Below are 23989 nucleotides of genomic sequence, written 5' to 3'. Positions count from 1 at the left end.
CCTCACAGGGGTCATATTATTAACTCACGGGAAAATGCGGATCAGATGGGTCAAATGCAGGACGTAAGTCACATTCTAATGGGCTTTTGGCACTGGGGGTCACGGAGTCCTAGGTAGGAAATAGCTCTGTTCTCGGGAAGCAGGAGATCCCAAGTTTGGGCGTTTTCCGAAAAGCCCACAAGTGCTACGGACGCTCTCTTCACAGAACTTTTAGAAGCTTCTGTCCCACTTTAGACAGTCACGCTCCTGACCCTCGTTTGTATCATTTTTTTGGTGTTCTGATACAGTGGTTGAGTCAGAACATCTCTGCCTTCCTTCTCCTCTCTTTTGCCCTTTAGACTTTTGTAGTAGTTTGGAGAAGGCATGGCTGCTTGCTAAGACAGAAGTTAACAAGAAGCCGACTGGGTGTATTACCTCATGCCTGTACAGAGTTGAAATTCTCAGATCAGAAGGTGGGGAAGTCAGGAATATATGGGAGAAAATTAGGTCCTTCCTTCAGAGTGAAAATTTGCTAACACATTTATTGTTTTGTACTTGCTAAGAGATTTTAAGGTTCTAAACTTTCTGAAAAATTTGTGAATTTAAAAATGTATTTTGTCCAATCGTCTCTTGATCAATTTAGATTTTTTCCATTAGTCCCTTCTTCCTGTGGCCTGACCTTGGGTTATCTCTTACATATTCTGTGAAACTGGGAGGGGACGTACCCGGAGAAAAACAGGACTCTGTCTTCTTCCCATGGTGGAATTTGTTCACCTTTTCTGGGGAATAGGAAACCGAAATTCCAGGCGACGTGTTCTGAGATGCATATTCAGAAAGTATCGTGCAATGGTGAAGAGCAGGGGTTTAGTGTCAGAAAGACCTCAACTTGAACTGATTATCTAACCTTGTATGAGCTTGGGTGAATGTATGAGACTCTCTCAACTTTAATTTTCTTACTTGTAAACTGAAAATCGTATTGATTTCATGGGATCGTTAAGGGGATTCTGTTAGCCAATATGTATGGAAGGTCCTTAGCTTCCTCACATACCAGAACATTTATTGATTATTATTATTAATCATCCTCATCATTATCACTCTGCAATGTCCCATAAATCTGACACATAAGGAACACTGATTGCCCGGCAGGCCAACTGTTATCCCGTGCTCTCCTTTATGTCCAATGTGGCAGGGTGTTTTGAGAATTTAGCTGTTATTTCTCTACCTCGTTCCTTTTCTTTGTTCATCCAGGCTACTGCCTGGATGGTGGAGTTCATTCACACCATTCTGCCATTCAAGACAGCAAGACCTCCTTAAGTGGTAAAAGTGCTTTCAAACCTAAGAGATTCATTCATAACTAACCAGGGAGGTACGTGCCCCAAGCTTCCTATTCACCCATGGCCAAGGATTTGGGGAGCTCAGCTGCTTTCTCAGAGTGCATTTGCCACATTTATAAAGAAGACACAAAAGAGAAAGTTTTAAAAATGTACGCAGGCTCTGAGCTATGCCTCCCAAGTATTTCTGAATGCACTAAGCTCTTCTAGAACCTGCTGTAGGAGCATTTAAAATACCCAGCAGGAGGGGGTCCCTGGGTGGTTCAGTGGGTTAAAGCCTCTGCCTTCAGCTCGGGTCATGATCGCAGGGTCCTGGGATGGAGCCCTGCGTCAGGCTCTCTGCTCGGCAGGGAGCCTGCTTCCCTTCCTCTCTCTCTGCCTGCCTCTCTGCCTACTTGTGATCTCTCTCTGTCTGTCAAATAAATAAAATACCCAGCAGGAGGTAGTGCTCACTGATTTTTTTTTTTCTCTCCTAATTTGACCAATTCAGTTCAATCATCGCTGTGGCCCTGATACTCAGGTTTGACTCTGGCCCAAGTGCTAGGTGGGAAAGTAAGTGAGAAAGTAGATACAAACCATTCCAGGACTGCTTGGCCAACCATGGTCCTATATCTAAGAGGGGGCTTCCAAAGCCTGCTCCATTTTGGTCTCAAAAGACCCTCTGGCAATGTGGAGGGGTGGGACGTGGAGGCAGTCCCATTCCCAGGACCGCTGGATTCTGTCCTCTTCCTGTCCCCGCTTCAGCCTACTTAAAACCAAGAAGTCAGTGACAGTCACCCCAGCTTATAATGCTTTGCGGTTCACTGAGGCTCTGTTTGCATCACTGCGTGGGTCCTGGGAGGTTTGCTGCACTGAGTCCTAATGACCACAGCAAAAGCTCATTGAGTACTTGCCACGTGCTAGAATTTTCCCGCAGCCCTTCTCGGCTCATCATGCCCTTTGAGGTGTCGCATGTCACCCCGTCTGTCACACAGAGGCTGGGAGCCGCGGAGTCACTTGCCCCGCTGCGGAGCTGGTGTGAACTGAGGGCTCCCCAGCAGGCGAGGCTGTGCCCTTGACCACCCCGCGGGAGGCAGGATCGGGGAACAGGAGCTTCCGCACCAGACCAGGACTGGACCCCACATTTCTTACTCCCTGGCTGGTCCTCATCCGGTTCCGGCCGGACCCCGTGGCGGCTGGGTCCCCTGCGGGGCAGCATCCGCACCCCGGCTGCTCGTCGGAGGCACAGGTGGCTTCAACACGTGTTGATGCCCGTCGCGGCTCAGGTCAGTAAGGGGGTCTGGGGTAAGGGGCCCGTGCACGCGTGTTACTAAAAGCTCTCGACTCAGTCGCACTGAGGTCCGGGCTGGAAGGTTGACCCAAGGCATGGAGGTGTGAGTTGTGAAGGCTGCTGGCGAGGAAGCTGGAGGCAGGGGGAATGTCACTGGCCGTGGCTGGAAGCAGCGTGGCCTGGACTGCGGGCTCTCTCCGGGGACTCGGCAGTTATCAGCTCAGCCTTGGTTCGCCGGACCTGCAGTCTGGCCACCTGCCCCTCGGGATCAAGAAAAATGATCAAAAACTTGGAAATAAGGCTGACAAGTGGGTAGCATGTCCTTGCACTGTCCTAGAGGACAAGAGCTTCCCTGAGGATTATCTAGGGCAATGCGCTTCTTCAACTCACTGCTCACCGTTGTTCAAAAATTCCCGGACTCAGTGAAGTTACCTATTCAGTTGTAGATTTTTCTTTGGTAGAAAGGCAAGTAATTTGGCAGGAAAAAAGAAAAAAAGGAAAGGAAAAGGAAAAGCCCCCCCAAAATATCATTTATTTCCTTTAAGATATTAATTTTGGATCTTAACCCAGCAATCTGACCATAATATTCATTTCATAAATTGCCTGTAAATACCTAGCTCTTCAAATTGCTTTCAACCGGTCTTAAGGTCTTACTGATTTTCTCATTAATTAATGAGTTGAATAAAATCTTTGACATGTGCTTATTTCATATTTGCATTTATATTTAGACCCTCTTGAAAATGGTCCTTTAACCTTCTCTATGCTTGTAGACTGCAGACTGTGCACGGTTCGGTCAACCTCCCCTGCCCAGGACACTCAGAGCCTTGGGATCTCCTGCTATTACGTCTGTGTCTCCTTTACAGATAGAGCCTGGCACATCATGGTGGTTTAAACATTTGTTGGCAGCTGGATGATTTCTATCTCCTTCCCCCCGCATCTGCTCTTATGACTAGCTTCAGCTCCTCAGATCTTGGGATTGGTTCTAAGCCTTCCCAAGGCACATGACTTCTTGAGAAGATGGGGGTACTTGATACTCTCCCCCCCCATTGGGAGACTGGGTACAACAGCAAGTTCCTTTGAAAATCTCTTGCTTAGGCTTCGTGGTCCTGGGTGCACATTCAAATGAACTGGGGAGTTAAAAAAAAAAATACCCACTTCAGGGTTCCAAGTTTAGGGAGCCCAGTTTAACACAAGAGAGCCAGACCTGGGTATTGGCATTTTTTTAAAAAGCCTCCGGATGCGTTAGCCAGGGTTGAGCCACTGATCTAAAGCTATCTCTGAGCACTTGGGACCACAGGCTGTGCTTCCCATGGTCTCTCCTTCTTCTTGAACTATGTTCAGAGACTCCGGGCACTGTTTTTTCCTGAGGTGCGCCCTGTGTTAGTCTTCGTGGTGGGGCCCTTGGAGCTTCAAAATCCACAGAAAGAAAAAAAAATAATCCAAATTCCTAAAAGATTTTCATCTTATCAGCAATCCCCCTGCTGCCTTCGCAGAATGTGCTATTGTATGAGATTTTTCCTTTTTTTTTTTTTTCCTTTTTTTAATTCGAAGTTCCTGGCAGACACCGAAACACCTCAGAGGCAGAATTCAGCCTTGATAGACTGTCAGCAGAGCTGGAAACTGCTGTTTTTAAACAACTTTCTTAACCCCCTCCCCTCCCCTTCCTGGTCTGTCCTTTGCTCCACCGGTGGGCCTTTGGACTGCCAGTTTGCACAGTGCGCTTCGCGGGCCTCAGCCCCAGGCCACCTTTGTCTCCTCCCAGCCTTACAAATTAACGTAGTACTGCTCAGACTGTGGGTTTCTCCAAGCATGCCTCTTTCCTGCTTTCCGCCACCACAGCCTGGCAGCCTCAAAGCTCTCACCATCCTGTTTCCATCTTCCCTGAGCCCCTGTGGCGGGACTCTACTGCACGGGTCAAAAGTGCAGCCTTGGGCGCAGGCATGCAGTGATCTGAGCGCTGGCACCCGCCTCCACCTCGTTTCTGCCCCTCTCCCCTTCCCCACCAACTGCTCCAATATCAGTCCTTCCTCTGGAAAGATAAGACTCTCTTCTCAGTTCCTGGATCCCCGTCCTCCGATTCCCATTTCCTTTTATTCCAGACTCAGGCGGCTCTTTGTGAAGGGGGATGTGGCATTTTGCACAAATATTTAATCTTTTCCAATCTGCCCTCTGAACCGCCTGTCAGTTCTCAGGGTTGAAACCGCTGTTTGCTTTAGCTCGTAACAGGATACTGTTTTGGAAAGTGATGCACAAGTCTGATTACTTATGAATCTGGGCTTTATTTTGCATGAATGCTTTACAAGGCAACTATAGATTTATTTTTTCTTCCTCACCAAGAATTATGTTGCCAGTGGGGGTGTGGTAGAGAGCAGGCAGGGGAATCGAGAGCGTTTTTAACTTTTTACCCTGTAGCTTGGAAATGTCAGCTGCAGGGACCCAAGTAAAACAAATGTGGCCTCGGTTTCATTGGCAGCTTCTTTCAGGAAAGATCTCTCCCTTCCCTTTTCGGAAATGTCATTCTTTCATGCAAAATGTAATTCATCCTATTGAAGTGTCTGCCATACCTGTTAGAAATCACCTGTTAAACATACCGAAGACAGAAAAATGTAGAAATGAAGTAATAGGAACCCATTTTTTAAAAGATCTGTGTATTTTCTTAGGGAGAGCGCTCATTGCGGGGAAAGGCAGAGGGAGAGGGAGACTCCACGCCCAGGACAGAGCCCGATACTGGGCTTGAGCTCACGTCCCTGAGATCATGACCTGAGCCCAAATCAAGAGCCCAGTGCTTAACCGATTGCGTCACCCAGGCACCCCACCAATTTTTTTCAAAACCTGGTCTGTGCCACGTGCTTCCGATATTATTGTTCACCCTCCATACGAGTGTGTGCAGTGAATATGTTTTTCCCATTTTGCAGGAGGTGAAACGGCATGGCTAACCACGTACTTTGGGTTTTCCAGGACAGTATGGACTTTCATTTTTTTCAGTGGATCCTGATTGGAAACCGTGGCGTGGTCTATTTCTGGTCTTGATCCACATTTTCCCCAAAGCAGTCAAGGAGTCCATGGAAAGAGGGGCCCCAGAAAAATCACAGACAGTGGGCTTTGGGTGATGTCTGGAGGAGAATAAGTAGTGAGAAAAGAAAGAGGCCACAACTTGGCCTAGGGTCCCAGGCCTGACACTGTTGCTGGTTGAGCCATGTAGACAGCAAGGGAGAACAGAGGAAAGGGATTATGGGGCACACAGCCACCATGCTGCTGTTTGCAGGCACTGTATTTTAGCAAATATGGGGCAAAATTGTGCGGTATGTTCAGTGAAAAGATCGGGTTAACTCTGATTCCAACCCTGTAAGAAATGGGGAAAACAATGGAAGGAAAGCCACGAGTATTTTTTTTCTTATTAACATATAATGTATTATTAGCCCGGGTACAGGTCTGTGGTTACCAGGTTTACACACTTCACAGCACTCACCATAGCACATACTCTCTCCAAGGTCCATACGCCAACCGTCCTCTCCCCACGACTGGCCCCGGGCAACCCTCAGTTTTTTGTGTGAGATTAAGAGTCTCTTATGATTTGTCTCCCTCCCAATCCCATCTTGTTTCATTTTTTCCTTCCCTACCCCCCAAACCCCTACGTTGCCTCTCAAATTCCTCATATCAGGGAGATCATATGATAATTGTCTTTCTCTGATTAACTTATTTCGCTCAGCGTAATACCCTCTAGTTCATCCGCGTCATTGCAAATGGCAAGATTTCATTTCTTTTTATGGCTGCATAGTATTCCATTGTATATAAATACCACATCTTCTTTATCCATTCATCTGTTGATGAACATCTAGGTTCTTTCCATAGCTTGGCTGTTGTGGACATTGCTGCTATAAACATTCGGGTGCATGTGTCCCTTCGGATCATTCCATTTGTATCTTTTGGGTAAATACCCAGTAGAGCGATTGCTGAGTCATAGGGTAGCTCTATTTTCAACTTTTTGGGTAACCTCCATGCTGTTTTCCAGAGTGGAAAGCCACGAGTATTAATAGCAGCATTGACTGTTGAGAATAGTTTTATTGTTTGGAAAACTATTTGCTATATGTTCCACAATGAATATGTATTCTGTTACAATCAGAGTCCAACTGATAAAGTTATGAAAACAAAGCCAATGCAAAGGCCCCTGGTCAAGACACAGTGTTAGGTTTGGGCTGTCCACCAGAAAGGGGACCCCTGTGGCCAAAGTTGTTCGAATTGCTGTCTTGTGTAAGAAAATATCTTTGTCTCTCTCCTCCCTTCCCCTCTTCCATGAGACTGTTTATTAGCTTCTGGCCTTCTGTTTCCTCCCTTTGTGCTGTTAAGAAAGATCAGATTAAACAGATGTGCTTGCTGTGTCTGTGATTCAAGATGGTGTCCCAGCATCTCTTTCCTGTGCTGTGAACAAACTGGAAAAGAGGGAAGGAAAATGAGGGAGAGACAGAGCCACCTGTCTGAGTCACAGTGCCGTGTAGCTGCCCCAGGTGCCTCTGGGATCCCAGCTGTGTTCTCGATGATTCTGCTATAGTCAGATTTCCTCCTGCATCCTCAGCTCCCCCCAGGAAGGGGCTCCCAGGCAAACAAGCTATGGGGATTTCCATCCCCTGACCCTTGCATGTGTGGAACTTCCAGCAGCTGGATGCTCCCTGGAACAGCTGCGTGGGTGATGGGTATGTCCAGGCCGCTTCCTTGGCCGTGCATGCTCTGCAGTCAGCCTAGCGGCCCCACAGAGGAAAGGCGGAGCTTGACTCCAGGGGAGCGGCGTGGAGTGGCCATTTGAAAGACCTGACCACTGGAAAAAATAATTTTCATGTTTTAATTTTTAAACTGTAAATTTTTTTGTTGATCAATGCAATACATTTGTTTCCAATAGAAATCTAGAACATGTTCCATCTATTTTGGGAGAACAGAAGAACTCTTTCTTGGTCTCCGAATGTAGTCTTTATTTCTTTAATTCACCTTGGAGAGATTAGATTTGGGATAAGAGCATTTCCTACTCTCTTCTAGATCTTTCCAGGACTGGCTAACAGTTGTGCTGTATTGGGGCGCTCAAGGAAGTGGGGAAGGACCTCAGATGGGGGGCTCAGGCACTCTGTCTTTTTAAAGAAACTAGGCCACTGTTCTTTCATTGAGTTGTGAGGATTCCTATAGGGTGGCAGGCTTACCCTGATTCCTGACTGTGGCACCATGGATCTTAGAGAGACAGTCACCATTTCCATAACCTAGTAGCTTCTGTATAAAGTGAAGATTATTTTATACTGTGTCCCAAGGTAGTTGTAAGGAGCATTTGAGTTATTGGATGTGAACTTGATTTGGAAAATAAAAATATTCCAAATGCAAGGTCATGTTTGTATCCATTCTGTGATCCCATCTGTGTCCAGCTGGGAAAAACCATAGAGAAATGACTGTTTGGAGGTTGGAGGACCAGAGAGGCTTCCTGAAGGCTGGGTGGAGCTTGTAGAGGCTATGGGGAAGTATTACAGTCTTCCAGGTTTGGGGAACAGGAGCAAAGACACCCAAAGAGAAAGGGTATATGGATTCAGGAGACATCAAGAAAAAATGGTTGAACCAGACAGAAAGTGTTGAAGAATGACAAAGACTGAGCTGGGATACATAGTGACAGATGCTGAGGGGTGGGGGGGGGGTTCCAAGAGCCAGGCAGGGCTGAATCTCCAAAGAAAGACTGTATCTACCGAAGCAGTTCTCCAAACCCTAATATCCAACTGTCTCCGCAGTGACATGTGGTAAGCTTCTGCTAAGGTGTCTGTGAGGAGAAACGGAGAATCTATTTGCAAATAACCTGGAAACGGTAGAAGGGAATATACGTTTCAGTTGTTATTTCAAGATACCTTTGTTAAAGAAAGATAACTCAGGAACAGGAGCAATATTTTCTTCTTAAATTTCTGAGATAATTAATTGCAAAAAATTATCCAGGACAATGCAATTTTTTTATCCTAAAACTTTATGGAAATACTAAATAAATGAAACATTTAGGGACAGAAATAATAGGATTACATGCTTAGAAATGTTATGAGTTTTGTGAAAAGATAGATCAAATTGTAAGGCCAGCTAACCTCTCTTCACTTGTAATCTCAAAGCACTCCTTTCTTGGAGTCGAGTGGGTTTTTGTTTGTTTGTTTAATCTCTCCTCCAGTGTTTGAACAGCTGGTGCCAGGTGCCATGCCAACCTTGGTCACGAACACAGTATCACCGGTTTAATGAGGGAGGTTTGGCTAAGAATGGGGGCAGCAAGGCAGATGGATAACGGGACGATCGATAATAATGAAAGATGCATATTTCTAGACTTCAAGACTTCTAGAAGCACAAATTAATGGAGTCAACATTTTTCATGTTTTCTTCAGCCATCTCACAGAATTCTTTTTCAATTCTTCTGCCAGTTTCCAAAGCTTTTTTCCCATGGTTTGAAATGCCTGTTAAATTGTCACCGGATTATGTTTGTTTAGACACATAGGAAAAGTTTATATTCTTTTGGCAAATAGCAGTTCAGATTTTTTTTAAAGCCTCTGCCTCCAAGTGAAGCCAGGATGTGACATGAGCCAACGGCAGAGTCCAGACAGCTGGCAATGAGAGAGTGTTTATGGGTCAGTTAGGTGTTATCACAAAATCCATCAGTCTGACCAGTGGGGACTTTCTTCTAAGTGGGAAACTTATTTGTAGGTATAACCATTTCTTTAACAAACCCTAATTGAGTGCATTCTTGAAGTCAGATTGCACTGGACTTGAGTTTGCTATGTAACATTGCAGTAAGGCAGCCCCAACCACTTCTGCCCCAGCAGGACAGAGAATGGGAGACAGGAAATTCAGCAGAGTGGAACTACCCTGCCCTGTGAGCCATCCCTACCTGGCGCAGAGTGCATTCTGGGAACAGCTCTTTGGGATCTGAGCTCCTGGGCTCAGTGTTACAGGTAAGGAAGTGTCCTTCAGATATTCACCAGTTTCCAGAACAAACTAACAAAATCTATAGGTCTAAGGCTGGAAGCTATTTTGCCACCATGATGTTAGTTTTGAATTTGATAGATTTAATTTAAAAAGATGTTGGAATGTGGGGAACTCTTCTAACTTAAAGATGATGGCTGCAACTTCACCCACTTATTCCCATTAGAGTGTCCATCAGGATTGTCTAGATCTCACAGAAAGTTAAGGAGAGGCAGTGTGTCTGCTGACCAAGAGAAGAATGACCTAAGGCTTCAGGAAAAAGGTCAGCAAACGGTCATTCATCTCCTGCTCTTCTTGATTTGAGTTTTTTTTTTTAAAGATTTTACTTATTTATTTGACAGACAGAGAGATATCACAAGTAGGCAGAGAGGCAGGCAGAGAGAGAGATGGGGAAGCAGGCTCCCTGCTGAGCAGAGAGCCTAATGTGGGGCTTGAACTCAGGACCCTGGGATCATAACCGGTGCTGAAGGCCGAGGCTTTAACCCACTGAGCCACCCAGGCACCCCTTGAGTCTTCTTTTTAAAATAATATTTATTTATTTTATTTGAGAAAGAGAGAGAGAGTGAGTTAGCAGAAGGGAGGTGCAGAGGGAGAGGGACAGAGAGTCCGAAGCAGACTCCACACTGAGCGTGGAGCCCAGTACAGGGTTTGACCCTACGACCTGAGCCAAACCAAGAGTCAGTTGCTTAACCGACTGAGCCATCCAGATGCCCCAGGAGTCCTCTTTTTAAATGAAAAGCCATTTCAGGGCCAAAAGAGCCAGGAATCCTTATGACAAAGATGGAATTTTGTTCTTTTGGGAGTGAGAACTATTTTGCAGGTGACTTCAAATCTCACCGTTGTGCTTTTATGACATCACTTAAACAGAGTCAGGGCGAAGTAAAGATACCAAAATGGAAATATTTATTTCCTTAAAACTGTAACTTAACTTTCCCTCTCCAACTTCAAGAAGGAACATTGGGAGGAAGGGGGGGACAAGGTGACATGAGAACTTGGACATTCACTACAAATCCTAGGGAGTGGTTGCCGAGCCTCCTGGGTCCAGTTCCAGTTCATGAAACCTCACATCCCTTTTTCCACTCAGACAGGTCCTTGCCCTCACAGTGTCTCTTCCAGCCTTGCCTAAAGAGGAGAGGGAAGCAGGAACAACAGAAAGAAGCATGACAATCCAAATATCCATATGTTCGAAACCATAGGTAATTAACCAAATTTACCAGCGGTTCCCAGGATTTAGTTTTGTTTCTGAGATCCAACAACTTTATCCTCTGCCTTAAGACTTTTCTCTTCTAGATTTGCTCTTAGCCCTCATTAGTCTTAGCAACAGGTAAACACAACTTTTATAGGGTTGGATCATTTAGTTCAACACCTACACCACTGAAAATTCAGGTTCCCCAAGTGGGTGACCTGATTAGCGATGTTCACAGGAAACCCAGCCTTGGGTAACTGGGAGCACCAGAGACCGTGTCTGTGCATTGTCCTAGGCAAGCTCCCCTCCAATGGATGGTGTGTAACTGACATGGTCATTTTTCTCTTGCTACTGCATGTTCTCTCTCCCCACAAGATGTTGCCCTAGCCCTCCAAGATCTCGTCCAAGTGGAGAGCAAATTCAAGCTTTTTTCCTCTGGTGTATGACCTTCACCAGAAATTCACATGAGGAATTGCTCTGTTGTTTGGAATACTAATGTGAAAAGCAATCGCAAACCGCCATGACTGATACTGTCTCTCGTCCCCACAGAAACCCCCTTCGCCGTGTTCACTGTCCAGCCACACATTCATGGCGAAGGGAGAAAAGGTCACATTAACATCATGGGACTCTGCAGAGGTGAGCTTATCAGTGCCCAATAAGGTGTGATGAATGGACACTGTCGGTTTTGGCCACGTCAGCCAAAGTTGGTCAAGGAGAAACTCTTACCAATAGTTCATCCCTTCTGTCTCTTTAGCAATTTTCTTGGCACAGATAATTGCATCTGTGAGGTCATCCGTGATCAAGGCTGTGAGAGAGAGGAGTAGAGTATTAGCTGAGACTGTTATTTGAGGGGAAGCCCTGATCAGGTTTTCTGCACTTTTCTCCCTGCTTGTTGGAACAGGAGGGTGGAAAGAACTATGAGCCATGTTCTTATTTTTGTTGCGCTTCTTTACAAATCAAATAATTTTTTTTTTTTTTTAATTTGTAGAGTAGCCACATTTGGGCTTCTTGACATTATGGTCCTGAAGGGTTTTGGGGGATGTGTTTAGGCACAGGAGGAGAGTGTCTCCTGTCTCCTAAAGAAATACACAGGTAGGAGGACAGTACAATGGTGGTTGTTTTTTTTTTCTCGACTGGGGATGCTTTGGCACTTATGATCTCTTTATAGATAAATATTAAACTTGTCTATTTAACTTTCCAGTTTGTGCATTTAAAAAAATCCATCCAAGGTGTTTTTTTACATGCAAAAATGTTTATGTCAGACACATTAGTCTTTGTTAGTTTTTCTAGGGCTTTCATACATAACAGATCTTCAGATTGCAAATGAATGCACTGGCCTGAGCATTCTTTCCTGCTTGCCCAGAAGCGGCCTCAAAACCCTCCATGCAAACGTGACAGAAAAAGGCAAATAAAGTCCAACATCATTTCTGTTGCACTTCTTCAGAAGTAAATGCAAACATGGGCTTGGGGTGCGGAGTGTTTCTTAGAGATCCACATCTGTGCAAGAAAGGGGACAGAAGCTGGAGTGGGCAGATAGAGATATCCAGTTGAAATGCAGGCCCATCAAAGTTGCCTAAGTGGTATCCAAATGGTTAAGTCTTTATGAATCCCTTTCAGTTAGTCCCTGGGTGTGGACTGCCCCAGAGGGGCACAGTATTAGATGGGGCAGTCCTCTGCAGCTAAGACAACCCCAAAGGTGGTGCCAGAGAGATAGTCTGAAAATTACACAGACGCTGTTAGAGCCAGACATCTTTCCTTCAAGGAGAATCTGGGAGGTCCATCTCTCTGCCCATCACCACCACCACCAATCAAAGACACAAAAGCCTACACTATTTGATATCATTTTTATTTATTAATTAGGCCAAGATTTTTAAAGGACAGGGTAATGTTCCAGGTTGACAAGGGTGCAAGGACAAAGGCATTCTTCAGTGCTTGCTGGTGAGAGTATAATGGGTTCGACTTTTCAGGAAAGCAATGTCATAGTATGGGTCAAGGGCCTTAAAGTTGTTCTTAACCTTTCACCTAGTAATTTCTCTTTCTGGATCTATCTTTTTTTTTTTTTTAATTTTATTTATTTATTTGACAGAGATCACAAGTAGGCAGAGAGGCAGGCAGAGAGAGAGAGGAGGAAGCAGGCTCCCTGCTGAGCAGAGAGCCCGAAGCGGGACTCAATCCCAGGACCCTGGAATCATGACCTGAGCCGGAGGCAGAGGCTTAACCCACTGAGCTACCCAGGCGCCCCTTTCTGGATCTATCTTGAGGAACGAATTATGAATGTAGACAAAGATTTATTTACAAAGTAGTTTACTGTAGCTTTGTTTAATTTACTTCCAAATGGAAAAGATCTAATTGCCTTATAAGAGAGGTGTTCACATTAATAATAATAATACCTACGTAGAATGAAACAGAGTGCCATTTAAAATCAAATGTTGAGAAGATTTTGTAATAGTGAAAATGCTCCTAATGTAAGGTTCTCAGTATTGTAAAAAATATCCTCCTGGGCTACACTGTCCAATATGGCGGCCATAACCTACATGGGACTATTTAAATCTAAATTAATCAATACAATCAGAACTTTTGTGCCTCAGTTGCTCTCACTCCATTTCAGATGCTTTATGAATCTTTATTGTGGCTAGTGGTTCTCATAGTGGGTGGCTAGAGAACATTTCCATCAACCCAGAAAATACTATTGGACAGCACTGGTTGAGAAAGAAAATAAAAAGATAGTCATCATTACCAGTATTTGAAGGTTTAGCTCTCAATTGTGGGATAAAAAGGCTCTTATAACTTCACTGCCTATTTCTGAACTTTTGACATTAGAAATGCATTATTTTTATTTTCAGAAAACTATAACCAAGGGGCGCCTGGGTGGCTCAGTGGGTTAAAGCCTCTGCCTTCGGCTCAGGTCATGATCCCAGGGTCCTGGGATCGAGCCCCACGTCGGTCTCTCTGCTCAATGGAGAGCCTGCTTCCTCCTCTCTCTCTCTGCCTGCCTCTCTGCCTACTTGTAATCTCTGCCTGTCAAATAAATAAATAAAATCTTTAAAAAAAAAAAAAAGAAAACTATAACCAAAAAAGAATAATGTCAGCCTAAACAGATCAATACAATACACAATTATTTTGTAAACTCAGTTGAAAATGGAGTTTTTCTTGAGTATGCCAGTATAGTTGCTAATTGGGTTCCTTTCTCAGATAAGCTTAACTAAAAGATAAAGGTAGTGATAGATTTCTTTTGAGCAAATTCATTCTAAATCTTTTTTTTTTTTAATTTAAAACAAACTTCTATTAACCAAGAGAAAATTAACAAAAGGTATGACAACCTCTAGGGAATAACCAATTGAGACATTATGCAAATTCAGTAACATCTGATTCACTGTGAAAACCAAAGCTTTGTTAGGTTATAAGTTGTTTGCCTAATTTCTAGAGAGATTAGTTAGAATAGTAATCGTTCTTACTAAGAGCCAACCTTTATTAAAAACTTACTGTGTGTCCAGCTTCTGTTAGGTCTCTTTGTGTATTATCTGTGTTCAGCCTTGAACAACTGTGTGGGTGCGTGCCAAGGTCAGCCCTTTAAATGAACCTGCATTCAAACCCATGGCTTAACTTCTATTGTCTTTGACTACTTCCTTCCAACTCAGACACTTAAGCAAAGAGGCCTGCTTATGGAGTACTATAGATGCCAGTGAAGTTGAGAATAAAAACATAAATATTCATTTTTCGAGTAATTATTTATTTATTAAGAGATCATCCAAACTCAAGTGCTTGGTATCTGCTGCATGTTCAAATTACCTAGAGACACTTTATTTGGGGCGCACCCATGCTTGGTAAGTGCTGAGATACCGTTTGTGTTTAAAAGTGGTTAGAGCCTGTTTCCTAGGAGAAGTGGGTCCAGTGGGCCCTCAGGGAGTGGGAAAGAAACAGGCTATCCATAGTGGGGAAGACGTAGAGAGTATTCTGTTATGCCAGGACAGTACAACGTCATGTGGAAGGCTTGTGTTGGAGGTAAGGCAGTTTGCTTGGCTGGAGATAGTGTGTACCATTGGCGAGAGGATTAGGTTCTCAGGCCCATGTGCTGGAGACCTTGTAGTTTGTTTGTTAGTCCCCCACTTCGCTGTAGCTTTTTGTAACAGTAATGAGATGTCTTGAAAGTGCTAGTTGGACGTGACTTTGAGTTTGCTTGGGAAAATGCGTGAAGGGAGATGGGGGCTGGGGAGGGAGAACCTGATATGCTGAGATGTGAAAATACAATGAAATCACCACAGAGGGGCAGCAGAGGGGCAGAAATGAGGCAAGAGAGCAAGTATTTCTAAGGCTCCAGGCCAAGAATTGCTTCTGCTCCATTTACTTTAAATAGACAAGTCTCTGCAGTCCAAGGGTTCTGTCAAACAGCAAAGCATTATTCAACTGAAGAGTTTATTCTCCCACATAAACAACAGAAAACATCAGCAATCTACGCAGAAAGAACTACGGTATTTTCAGGTAAGTTTGTTGTGCTTCAATGTCTCTGCATCTCTCCCCACCATCTCCTGCTTCCCACCTACTGTATCACTATCATGTCAACAATTTACATCTCCTTCCTCTCTCTGGAGTGACAAAGGCCAAGTTAGATACCCAGCTGATGGGAAATAGAGAGTAATAAAAGTAGGTGATGCTAGATACAGAGACAACAATCACCTTCCTTTTTCTTTAATAATTTTTTTTTTAAGATTTATTTATTTGACAGAGAGAGATCATAAGTAGGCAGAGAGGCAGGCAGAGAGAGAGAGAGGAGGAAGCAGGCTCCCCGCCGAGCAGAGAGCCCGATGCGGGACTTGATCCCAGGACCCTGAGATCATGACCTGAGCCGAAGGCAGCGGCTTAACCCACTGAGCCACCCAGGCGCCCCTTCCTTTTTCTTAAACATCTCTTACTTTAAAGAGGTCTGTGCTGTTGAAGGAAAATAAAGATTGATATTATATTATTATTATTTGTGTATATATATGCATATATTAAAATATTCTGTCCAAATAGTTTGGGGATGGTAGGCAGGAATTTTAGAAATAGTTTTTGGCCTGGGAGTGAGATGGCATGGCTTTGGAAGATGGTCAAAAGGTGCACATGACCCGTACATGTAGGGAACGTCATGTTTCTCATAAAGAGACCATAAGGCTAACTTGTTTCCGGGTTCCCATGACAAATGTCCCTACTTCTGTAATACGTGGGACAGAATGACATTGTCCATAATTAAAGCTTCTCTGGCCTGAGGCTGAGGGAGGCCAGCTACTGAGGGGTGATTAGGATATAAAACCAACATCCTGTTTTCTATTTTAAAGCTGTCTCTAAAAATCTCATGCTCTTTATGATGAGAAAGCAGATATGAGTGTTCGTTCACCTCTAACCATGAACCATCCAACATTTTAATTTTCTAGAATTCAAGATTGCCTTGCAGATATAGGTTTGCCCCAGACTTCCGTATTTGAAACCAAATTGAACAATATTAAATTAGTCAACTGCATGTAAAGTCAAGCACGGCCATGAAGAAGATTTTCTCTCCCACTGTAAACAGCTAGGAAACTAGACAAAATACACGAGCACATTATCTTCAGATGTTAGGCAAAAGGCAAGGTGGGATCATGACCCTTGAGAGATAGAAACCAAGGAGAAGAGTCTTATGATCACCATGACTTTCTGCCCAGAGGCACTTGCCAGACCAGAAAGTTAAAACCCAGGCAGGAGATGGCAATTTAAGTGGAGGAGACAGAGATAAGAGGCGAAGGCAGCTGCAATTTGTGGGGAAAAGTACTTGAAGGTTAGGGGCCACCCAGAAGAAGAACACCAGAAATCAGCGTAGGGATTCCACAGAACCTTTGGCCAAAGGCTTAAACTGGACTTGCAAAGGGTAAGACTCCACGAAGCTAGCTAGAAAACAATTACTGGGGACCTCTACAGTTACAGAGCTTACACGGGTCTGGGAGACATTTGATTTCTGACTAGTCAGAAGGGAGAGACATTGGTGAACCCCTGGACATTCAAAAGACACTAGAAAAGGCATGTGTTGGTAGTAGCACTAAATTAACCCCACCATAAACATGACTCTCAAACTTCCCTACCACAATTTTTTTTAAGATCTTATTTATTTATTTGAGAGAGAGAGAGAGAGCATAAGCATAATAGGGAAGAGGTCAGAGGGAGAAGTAGACTCCCCGCCAAGCAGGGAGCCTGATGCAGGACTTGATCCCAGGACTCTAGGATCCTGACCTGAACCAAAGGCAGTGGCTCAACCAACTGAGCCACCCAAGTGCCCCTCCCTACCGCAACTTAAAAGCAAGTCTTAAAAGGGTCAGGCTGATCAGAATTAACTACTTGCCAAGATTAAATCCAACACTCCTTAAAGGAAGAAAACATAATCCAGACACTTAAAAATGTAACATATACCATATTTAGGATCCAACAAAATGTTATTGTATGTGCAAAGAGGCATAGGAATGTGACCCCTAACCAGGGAAAAGATCAGTCAATGTTAAGACCCAGAAATGATACAGTTGATTGAATTACCAGGCAAGGAATTTAAGACAATTTATAAATATGTTTATTTATATCAAGGACTTAAAGAAAAACATGAATAAAATAAGGGAAATAAAAGCTATATAGCAATGACCTTGCACAGAAATATATGTTCTCTGAAATAAAACATTCAATGAATGAATTTAATAGATTAAGCACTTTGGAAAAAAGAGAACTTGAAGATCTAGTGATAGAAACTATTGAAAATAAAACACATAAAGGGAAAAAGATGGGAAAAATGAAGAGCCTCAGTGACCTGTGGGACACATCAAATGATCTGATACATATACCATTAAAGTTTTAGAAGGAGAAAAGATGAAAGCTATGAACCCAGGGATCCAAAATGTTAATGAACATCAAGTAAGATAAACAAACACACACATAAAAAACACACATCTTCTCTTTGAAGACTATACTGTATTCTATTTCTCTCTAGTTTCCTGAAATTTCATGAGGATGTGCCTTAGTGTGAATCTATGTTAATCAACATAGATTATGTGATGGTCCTTATAAATAGGAAACAGATGACCTTCAGTTCTGGAAATGTTTTTTATTTTTTATTTATTTTATTTTATTTTTTATTTACTTGACAGACAGAGATCACAAGTAGGCAGAGAGGTAGGCAGAGAGAGAGGAAGGAAAGCAGGCTCCCCTCTGAGCAGAGAGCCTGACGCAGGGCTCGATTCCAGAACCCTGGGATCATGACCTGAGCCAAAAGCAGAGGCTTTAACCCACTGAGCCACCCAGGTGCCCCTGGAAATGTTTTTTAAAGATTTCATTCTATCTACTGTTTCTCCTCTATCCTGCTGAAACGTGTTATTCAGATTCATTTATTTTTCATATCCTTATTTCTCCTATTTTCCATCTATCTCTTTCTTTTTTATTCTATTTTTAGAGAGATTTCCTCAGTCTTATCTTCCAACTTATCTATTGAGTTTTTTTGTGTGTCTGCAGTCATACTTTGAATTTCCAGAAGCTCTTCTCCAAATATTTCTTTATAAAGCATCCTTTTCTTGTTTCATTGATAAGACATGTTATCTATCTGAAGATATGGTTGATACTTCCCTTTTTCATTTGAAATTTTCATTTCCCTGTATAATCTCTGCTTTTAAAACAGTTACTTTTATCTCATATTGGTTTTTGTTTTTTTTTTTTTGTCTCACTCTTGCATGTGAATGACATGTCTATGGAGTCTGGCGATTCTTGGTTATCTGCACCCATTTAGGAAAGAGAGACTTAAAAACTGATTTGTGGGTGTTCTATACACAGACATGGATATTTTCAATTGTGTTTCTTCCTATAAGGAAGCCTGGCTAGTTTTGTTCATGGAGAGCTCCTACACAGAATCTTTAGTTATTTCCTTTTCATCTGTCTGAATTCTCCTGGGCAGATCGTCTCTTCTGGAGAGGATAGCCTGCTGCTGTCTGTCATTCTAGGATCTAAGTGGAGGAAAGTTGTTGGGACTATGGTCACTTTAATTTAATCTCCTGTGTCTTCAGTATGAAACTCTCACATTCACAGGTTATTGAGGTCTCTCAGTTGACTTTCTACTCACTTGTCCAAAAAGGAAAGCTCCAGTGTTCTGCCAGAAATGGGGAGGAACAGTCAGTTGCTGAATGGAGTCAGGGAGGGAAACGGATGGTCTAGCTGCTCCTTAATTGGGCTTCTCATTGATTCTCCTATTTTCTACCTACTTTCATTCCAGTTTCAAGAATTAGCTGATCCTGCTGATTTCTGAGCCCTTTTAGGATTCTATGGTTGCTTCTTGTCTTTCCTACTGTCAGTTTAGGTCTCAGATTTCTTTAATTACTTAATTAGTCAGACCTTGTCCTCCTGCTTTTCAACTTCTAAAAATGTTCACGTCCAGGTGCTGTATTGAAGTGAAGACTCCATTGGCAAACTATTGGGGAATGCTAATGAACTTGACCATGGATGGGGAGGGGTTTAAAAGTCCTATCTGTAGGAAGGTGAAGATACTGAATGTTTTAGCCCAGAAGATAAGAAATTAAAGATAAGAAATATCTACTAGTTATTTTCAAACATTTAACAAGTTTCTGTGTATAAAATGGAGCAAATTTGTTTTAAGTAAAACCAGAAGGAAAAAATAGAATTCATGAAAGAAAGCTAGAAAGAGGTGGATTTTAGCCCAACAGAAAAATGTTCTAAATTAGGAATTGATTGACAATTGTATGATTTTCTTCAGGAGTTAGTGACCATACTCTTGTAATGTAGGTGTAGGGACAATTTACTGGAAAATTGACATATTGTTCAATCATTCATACATTCAAATATATGTACTGATTATCCTGTTTGTGTCAAAGAGGAATTAAAAGTTTATTTCCTGCTCCTAAGGAGTTTGCCACAGAATATCTTATAACGCCTTATCTTCAACCTTGCTCCTAATTCCTTCCATTCATTTATTTAATGAGTATCTATTGAACCCCAAAACTCTGGACAGGCACCCTTCTGGGCATTGAGAATATATCAGTGAACAAAACAGATAAAACCCTTGCCCTCGTGGTGCTCACGTTGTAGAGAGAGGGCAGGACCTATTGAATATCTCTTGTCTGTTCTCCATCCCATCAGCCATGACCATCATTCAGGTCTTTCTTTCTCTCACCTCAACCTTTGCAATGGCAATATCTCATACCTTGTCTGCAGATTAATCCTTCTGGAACAATTCTTAATCAACTGCCCTCTGTTGATTTCCTATTGCAGGCAGAAATCAGTACATATATCTTACCTGGCTTCCCAGGCCCTTCATAATCAGGTAGTAATCAACCGTTCAACCCTAGGTCCTGTTATTTGTCTTAACATCCCCTTTGTTCCAGATAACACAAACGTCTCACTTCTCCCTGTGTGTGCCCCATACCCTCTCTCTACATGCACCTTTTGGCTTCTGTTGTTCCCTTTACCTGGAATGATTCTTCTCTACCTCTGAATGTCCAAATTTTACCTATCTTCCAAGCCTTAGATCAAATATCATTGTGTCTACAAGACTTTCCATGATCTGATCAATGAGGTCTTTGTCCTCTGAAGTCCACAGAACTCAACCCACACCTGTTTACAGTCCTTTAACTTCCTAAAGCATATATTCTTTTTCCCAATACCAGAATTTATGTCTGATGCTTTCCGTCAGCCTTTTCTGTGCACACATATATTTCTTAAATGATTGAAGTAGAAGTCTTAGAAGTGAATTCTAGCTTAATTTATACTGTTTACGAAATGTAAAGTGTATTTATTTGTCTTGTTCTGTGCAAAGAAGCATCAATGCATGCTTTCAATAAATTGCTTCACAGTTGGCAAACAGTTTTCTCCTTCTTATTGAACATACATAATGTCTCTATGCATGAAAGGGTAATAAGATAATTTTTCCACCCCTCCATTTTCCTGGTTGATTCACAAAAACCATCCTAGAAGAAGTAAGTCATCTCTGGACAAGTAGGCCACAGGACGGTAAGTGTCACCCCGGGAAACTGTTGAATAATTTATTGGCATGGCATAGACCTAGTTGCACATCTACTCCAAGTTTTTGTCAAAGCAGAAAGTGGGTAGATAGTCCATTATACAGCTTTCTTGCTTTTATCCCTGAGGACATTATTTATTATTTCTTTTTACTTTCTGATTGTTTCTGTCTTTTTATTAGCATATGTAGATCATTCATATTTAAAATGATTATTGATATCATTGATTAATATCTGCCATATTTGTAAATGTTTTCTGTTCATTGTGCTTGTTCTTTGTCTTCCGGTCTTCTTTTGTTGTGTGTATTTTTTGTTTTGCTTTTGCCTTCTGTGGTTTTAATTCTGAAAAATTTTCTCATTCAGATGAAGTGTAGAAATCTGTTTCATTAAGCCCCTTTGCCATCCCCTTTCTAGTATAACTGTCTTAACTATTTCCTCTATATACACCGAGAACTACATTAGACAATATAATTTTTTTCAGCAAACATAATTTAGAAAATTTAAGAAAAGCAAAGTCCATTGTATTTACTCATTTTTACTTCCATACTCCTTCCTTTGACATGTTGTAAGATACATTGTTTTATAATTTATTTTCTGCCTCAATAATTTACTCTAGCGATTGTTGTTGGCAGGTCCATGAAAACTTCTCTTAGGTTTCCTTCATCTGAAAATGTCTTGATTTCTTCATAATTCCTGATGAATATTTTTACCGTACATAAAATTCTGGATTAATATTTTCTTTGAACTCTTGTGGAATATTTTGCTGTTTTTCTCTTACGCTGTGGTTTCTAGTTAGAAATCTATTTTTCTTTCTTTTTTTTTTTTTAAGATTTTATTTATTTATCTGACAGAGAGATCACAAGTAGGCAGAGAGGCAGGCAGAGAGAAAGGAAGAAGCAGGCTCCCCTCTGGGCAGAGAGCCTGATGCGGGGCTCAATCCCAGGACCCTGGGATCATGACCTGAACTGAAAGCAGAGGTTTTATTTAACCCACTGAGCCACCCAGGCACCCTGAGAAATCTATTTTTCAAATAATTTTTCATCTGTAGGTGAGATTAGGCAAGATGTTTCTTTCCATGCAGTTTTTTTTTTAATTTTTTTTCAGTGTACCAAAATGCATTGTTTATGCACCACACCCAGTGCTCCATGCAACACATGCCCTCCATAATACCCACCAGCAGGCTCACTGCCCCCTTCCCTGACTCCCTCCCCTCCCAAACCCTTGGTTTGATTCTCAGAGTCCACAGTCTCCTGAGGACATTATTTTTTTTTTATTTTCAGCATAACAGTATTCATTGTTTTTGCACCACACCCAGTGCTCCATGCAATCCGTGCCCTCTCTAATACCCACCACCTGGTTCCCCCAACCTCTCACCCCCTGCCCCTTCAAAACCCTCAGATTGTTTTTCAGAGTCCATAGTCTCTCATAGTTCACCTCCCCTTCCAATTTCCCTCAACTCCCTTCTCCTCTCCATCTCCCCTTGTCCTCCATGCTATTTGTTTAAAGATTTTTATTTATTTATTTGACAGAGAGAGATCACAAGTAGGTAGAGAGGCAGTCAGAGAGAGAGAGAGGGAAGCAGGCTCCCTGCTGAGCAGAGAGCCCGATGTGGGACTCGATCCCAGGACCCTGAGATCATGACCTGAGCTGAAGGCAGAGGCTTTAACCCACTGAGCCACCCAGGCACCCTCCATGCTATTTGTTATGCTCCACAAATAAGTGAAACTATATGATAATTGACTCTCTCTGCTTGACTTATTTCACTCAGCATAATCTCTTCCAGTCCCATATATGCTGTTACAAAAATTGGGTATTCATCCTTTCTGATGGACCAGAATCTGGACCATAGTGTATGTGGACCACATCTTTTCCTTATCCATTTGTGTATATGGACCACATCTTCCTTATCCATTTGTCCATTGAAGGGCATGTTGGTTCTTTCCACAGTTTGGCGACCATGGCCATTACCCCAAAGATACAGATGTCGTGATAAGAAGGGCCATCTGTACCCCAATGTTTATAGCAGCAATGGCCACGGTCGCCAAACTGTGGAAAGAACTGAGGACATTATTTTTTAAAAAATCAAAGTGTACCTGAGCAGGCCACGTGACAGTGGTTCTTCTCTTGTAGCTTAGCACGTCTGCACCATGTGAAACTGTTTATCTGAAAAATGCCGTAGTCGATGCTTCCATCCTCCAGCTCGGTCTGAGCTGTCGTGTTGTAGTGGCTCTCATAGTATGCCATGCAGATCCCTAGATGGGGAAAAACCAGAAATGCCAATAAAAGAAATACATTTTGTTCTCCAAGTCTGCTCTTAGAGAGATCCTTTACACATGTTACCATAGTGCTGTGGTCCCAGCAGAACTTGGGGGAGGGCGGGGACAGGGCAAGTAGCACACCCATGAGGCACTTCCAAAGTGGCACACCTAGTCAGTGGCTGCACCCAGACTAGGTCAGAAGTCAGGTCTGCCCTTACCATGCCACTAAGGGAGACGTAGTTTTCTCCTTCCCTTGCTGGTGTCATTTGTAGAGGACTCCAGGAGTGAGGACATGAGGGGTAGGGAGGAGGAGAGGTGCCCCAGGGAGCATCATTTGAGACTATGTGGATAGCTAGTACGCATCCTTGGGAGGGGTAGGTAGAGCATGGAACAGCTGGGGACAAGGCAAAGCTGGGGGTTTGGAGAGACTCAGGCATCTCATCAGAGAGACCAAAGGTAGGAAAAGAACAGGAAGAAAGAAATCTCACAGTTTCCAAGGCTAAAGCCCTGGTAATTGTCCAGGCCAGCCCTCGAAAATATTTTTGCCAGTTTACAGCGAGTGTAGACTTTGGGCTCAGTGGCCGTGACCAGACAGCCAATCAGGGCCAAGATGCCAGCAGCCTTCATCCCCAGGTCTGTTGGAGGCAGAACCTGTCAAAGATCAGGAGAACAGGTCAAACAACCTTGCTTTGTCCTGAGTCCTGAGATTAAGTCTATTGCCACTGAGAACTTAAAAATTTGTCATGGTTGTGGGTGGCCCAGCTGAGATGTTTTCTGTTAATTTAATTTTGTATTATTTACATTTGATTTTAATTTTTAAATCTTAAAAGCTGTTTTATTGCTATAATACATTAGTGTCAGATGTACAACAGGGTAATTTGACAAGTCATAAGTTTATCTCTTACGCCATGTTCACCACAAGTGCAGCTACCGTCTGTCACTCCATGCTATTACAGTATCATTGACTATAGCCCCTCTGC

At 42.9% G+C, this 23989-nt stretch overlaps 1 protein-coding gene across 1 annotated transcript; it reads right to left on the bottom strand.

The window, feature by feature from the left end:
- Positions 1-10610: 10610 nt before the first annotated feature.
- Positions 10611-23653, bottom strand: LOC122891811 (lysozyme-like protein 1). The gene is made up of 4 exons (XM_044227764.1): positions 23498-23653; positions 22845-23003; positions 11471-11549; positions 10611-10680 (listed from the first exon to the last, which is right to left on the bottom strand). The coding sequence occupies exons 1-4, from the start codon at positions 23634-23636 to the stop codon at positions 10611-10613; spliced, it is 447 nt and encodes a 148-aa protein (XP_044083699.1). The 5' UTR covers positions 23637-23653.
- Between the last annotated feature and the right edge of the window lie 336 nt (positions 23654-23989).

Source organism: Neovison vison, chromosome 12, assembly GCF_020171115.1.
Source record: "Neovison vison isolate M4711 chromosome 12, ASM_NN_V1, whole genome shotgun sequence".
In the NCBI taxonomy this organism is placed as follows: domain Eukaryota; kingdom Metazoa; phylum Chordata; class Mammalia; order Carnivora; family Mustelidae; genus Neogale; species Neogale vison.
The sequence above is the reverse complement of the archived record's forward strand: the minus strand, read 5'-3'. Positions and strand labels throughout refer to the sequence as shown.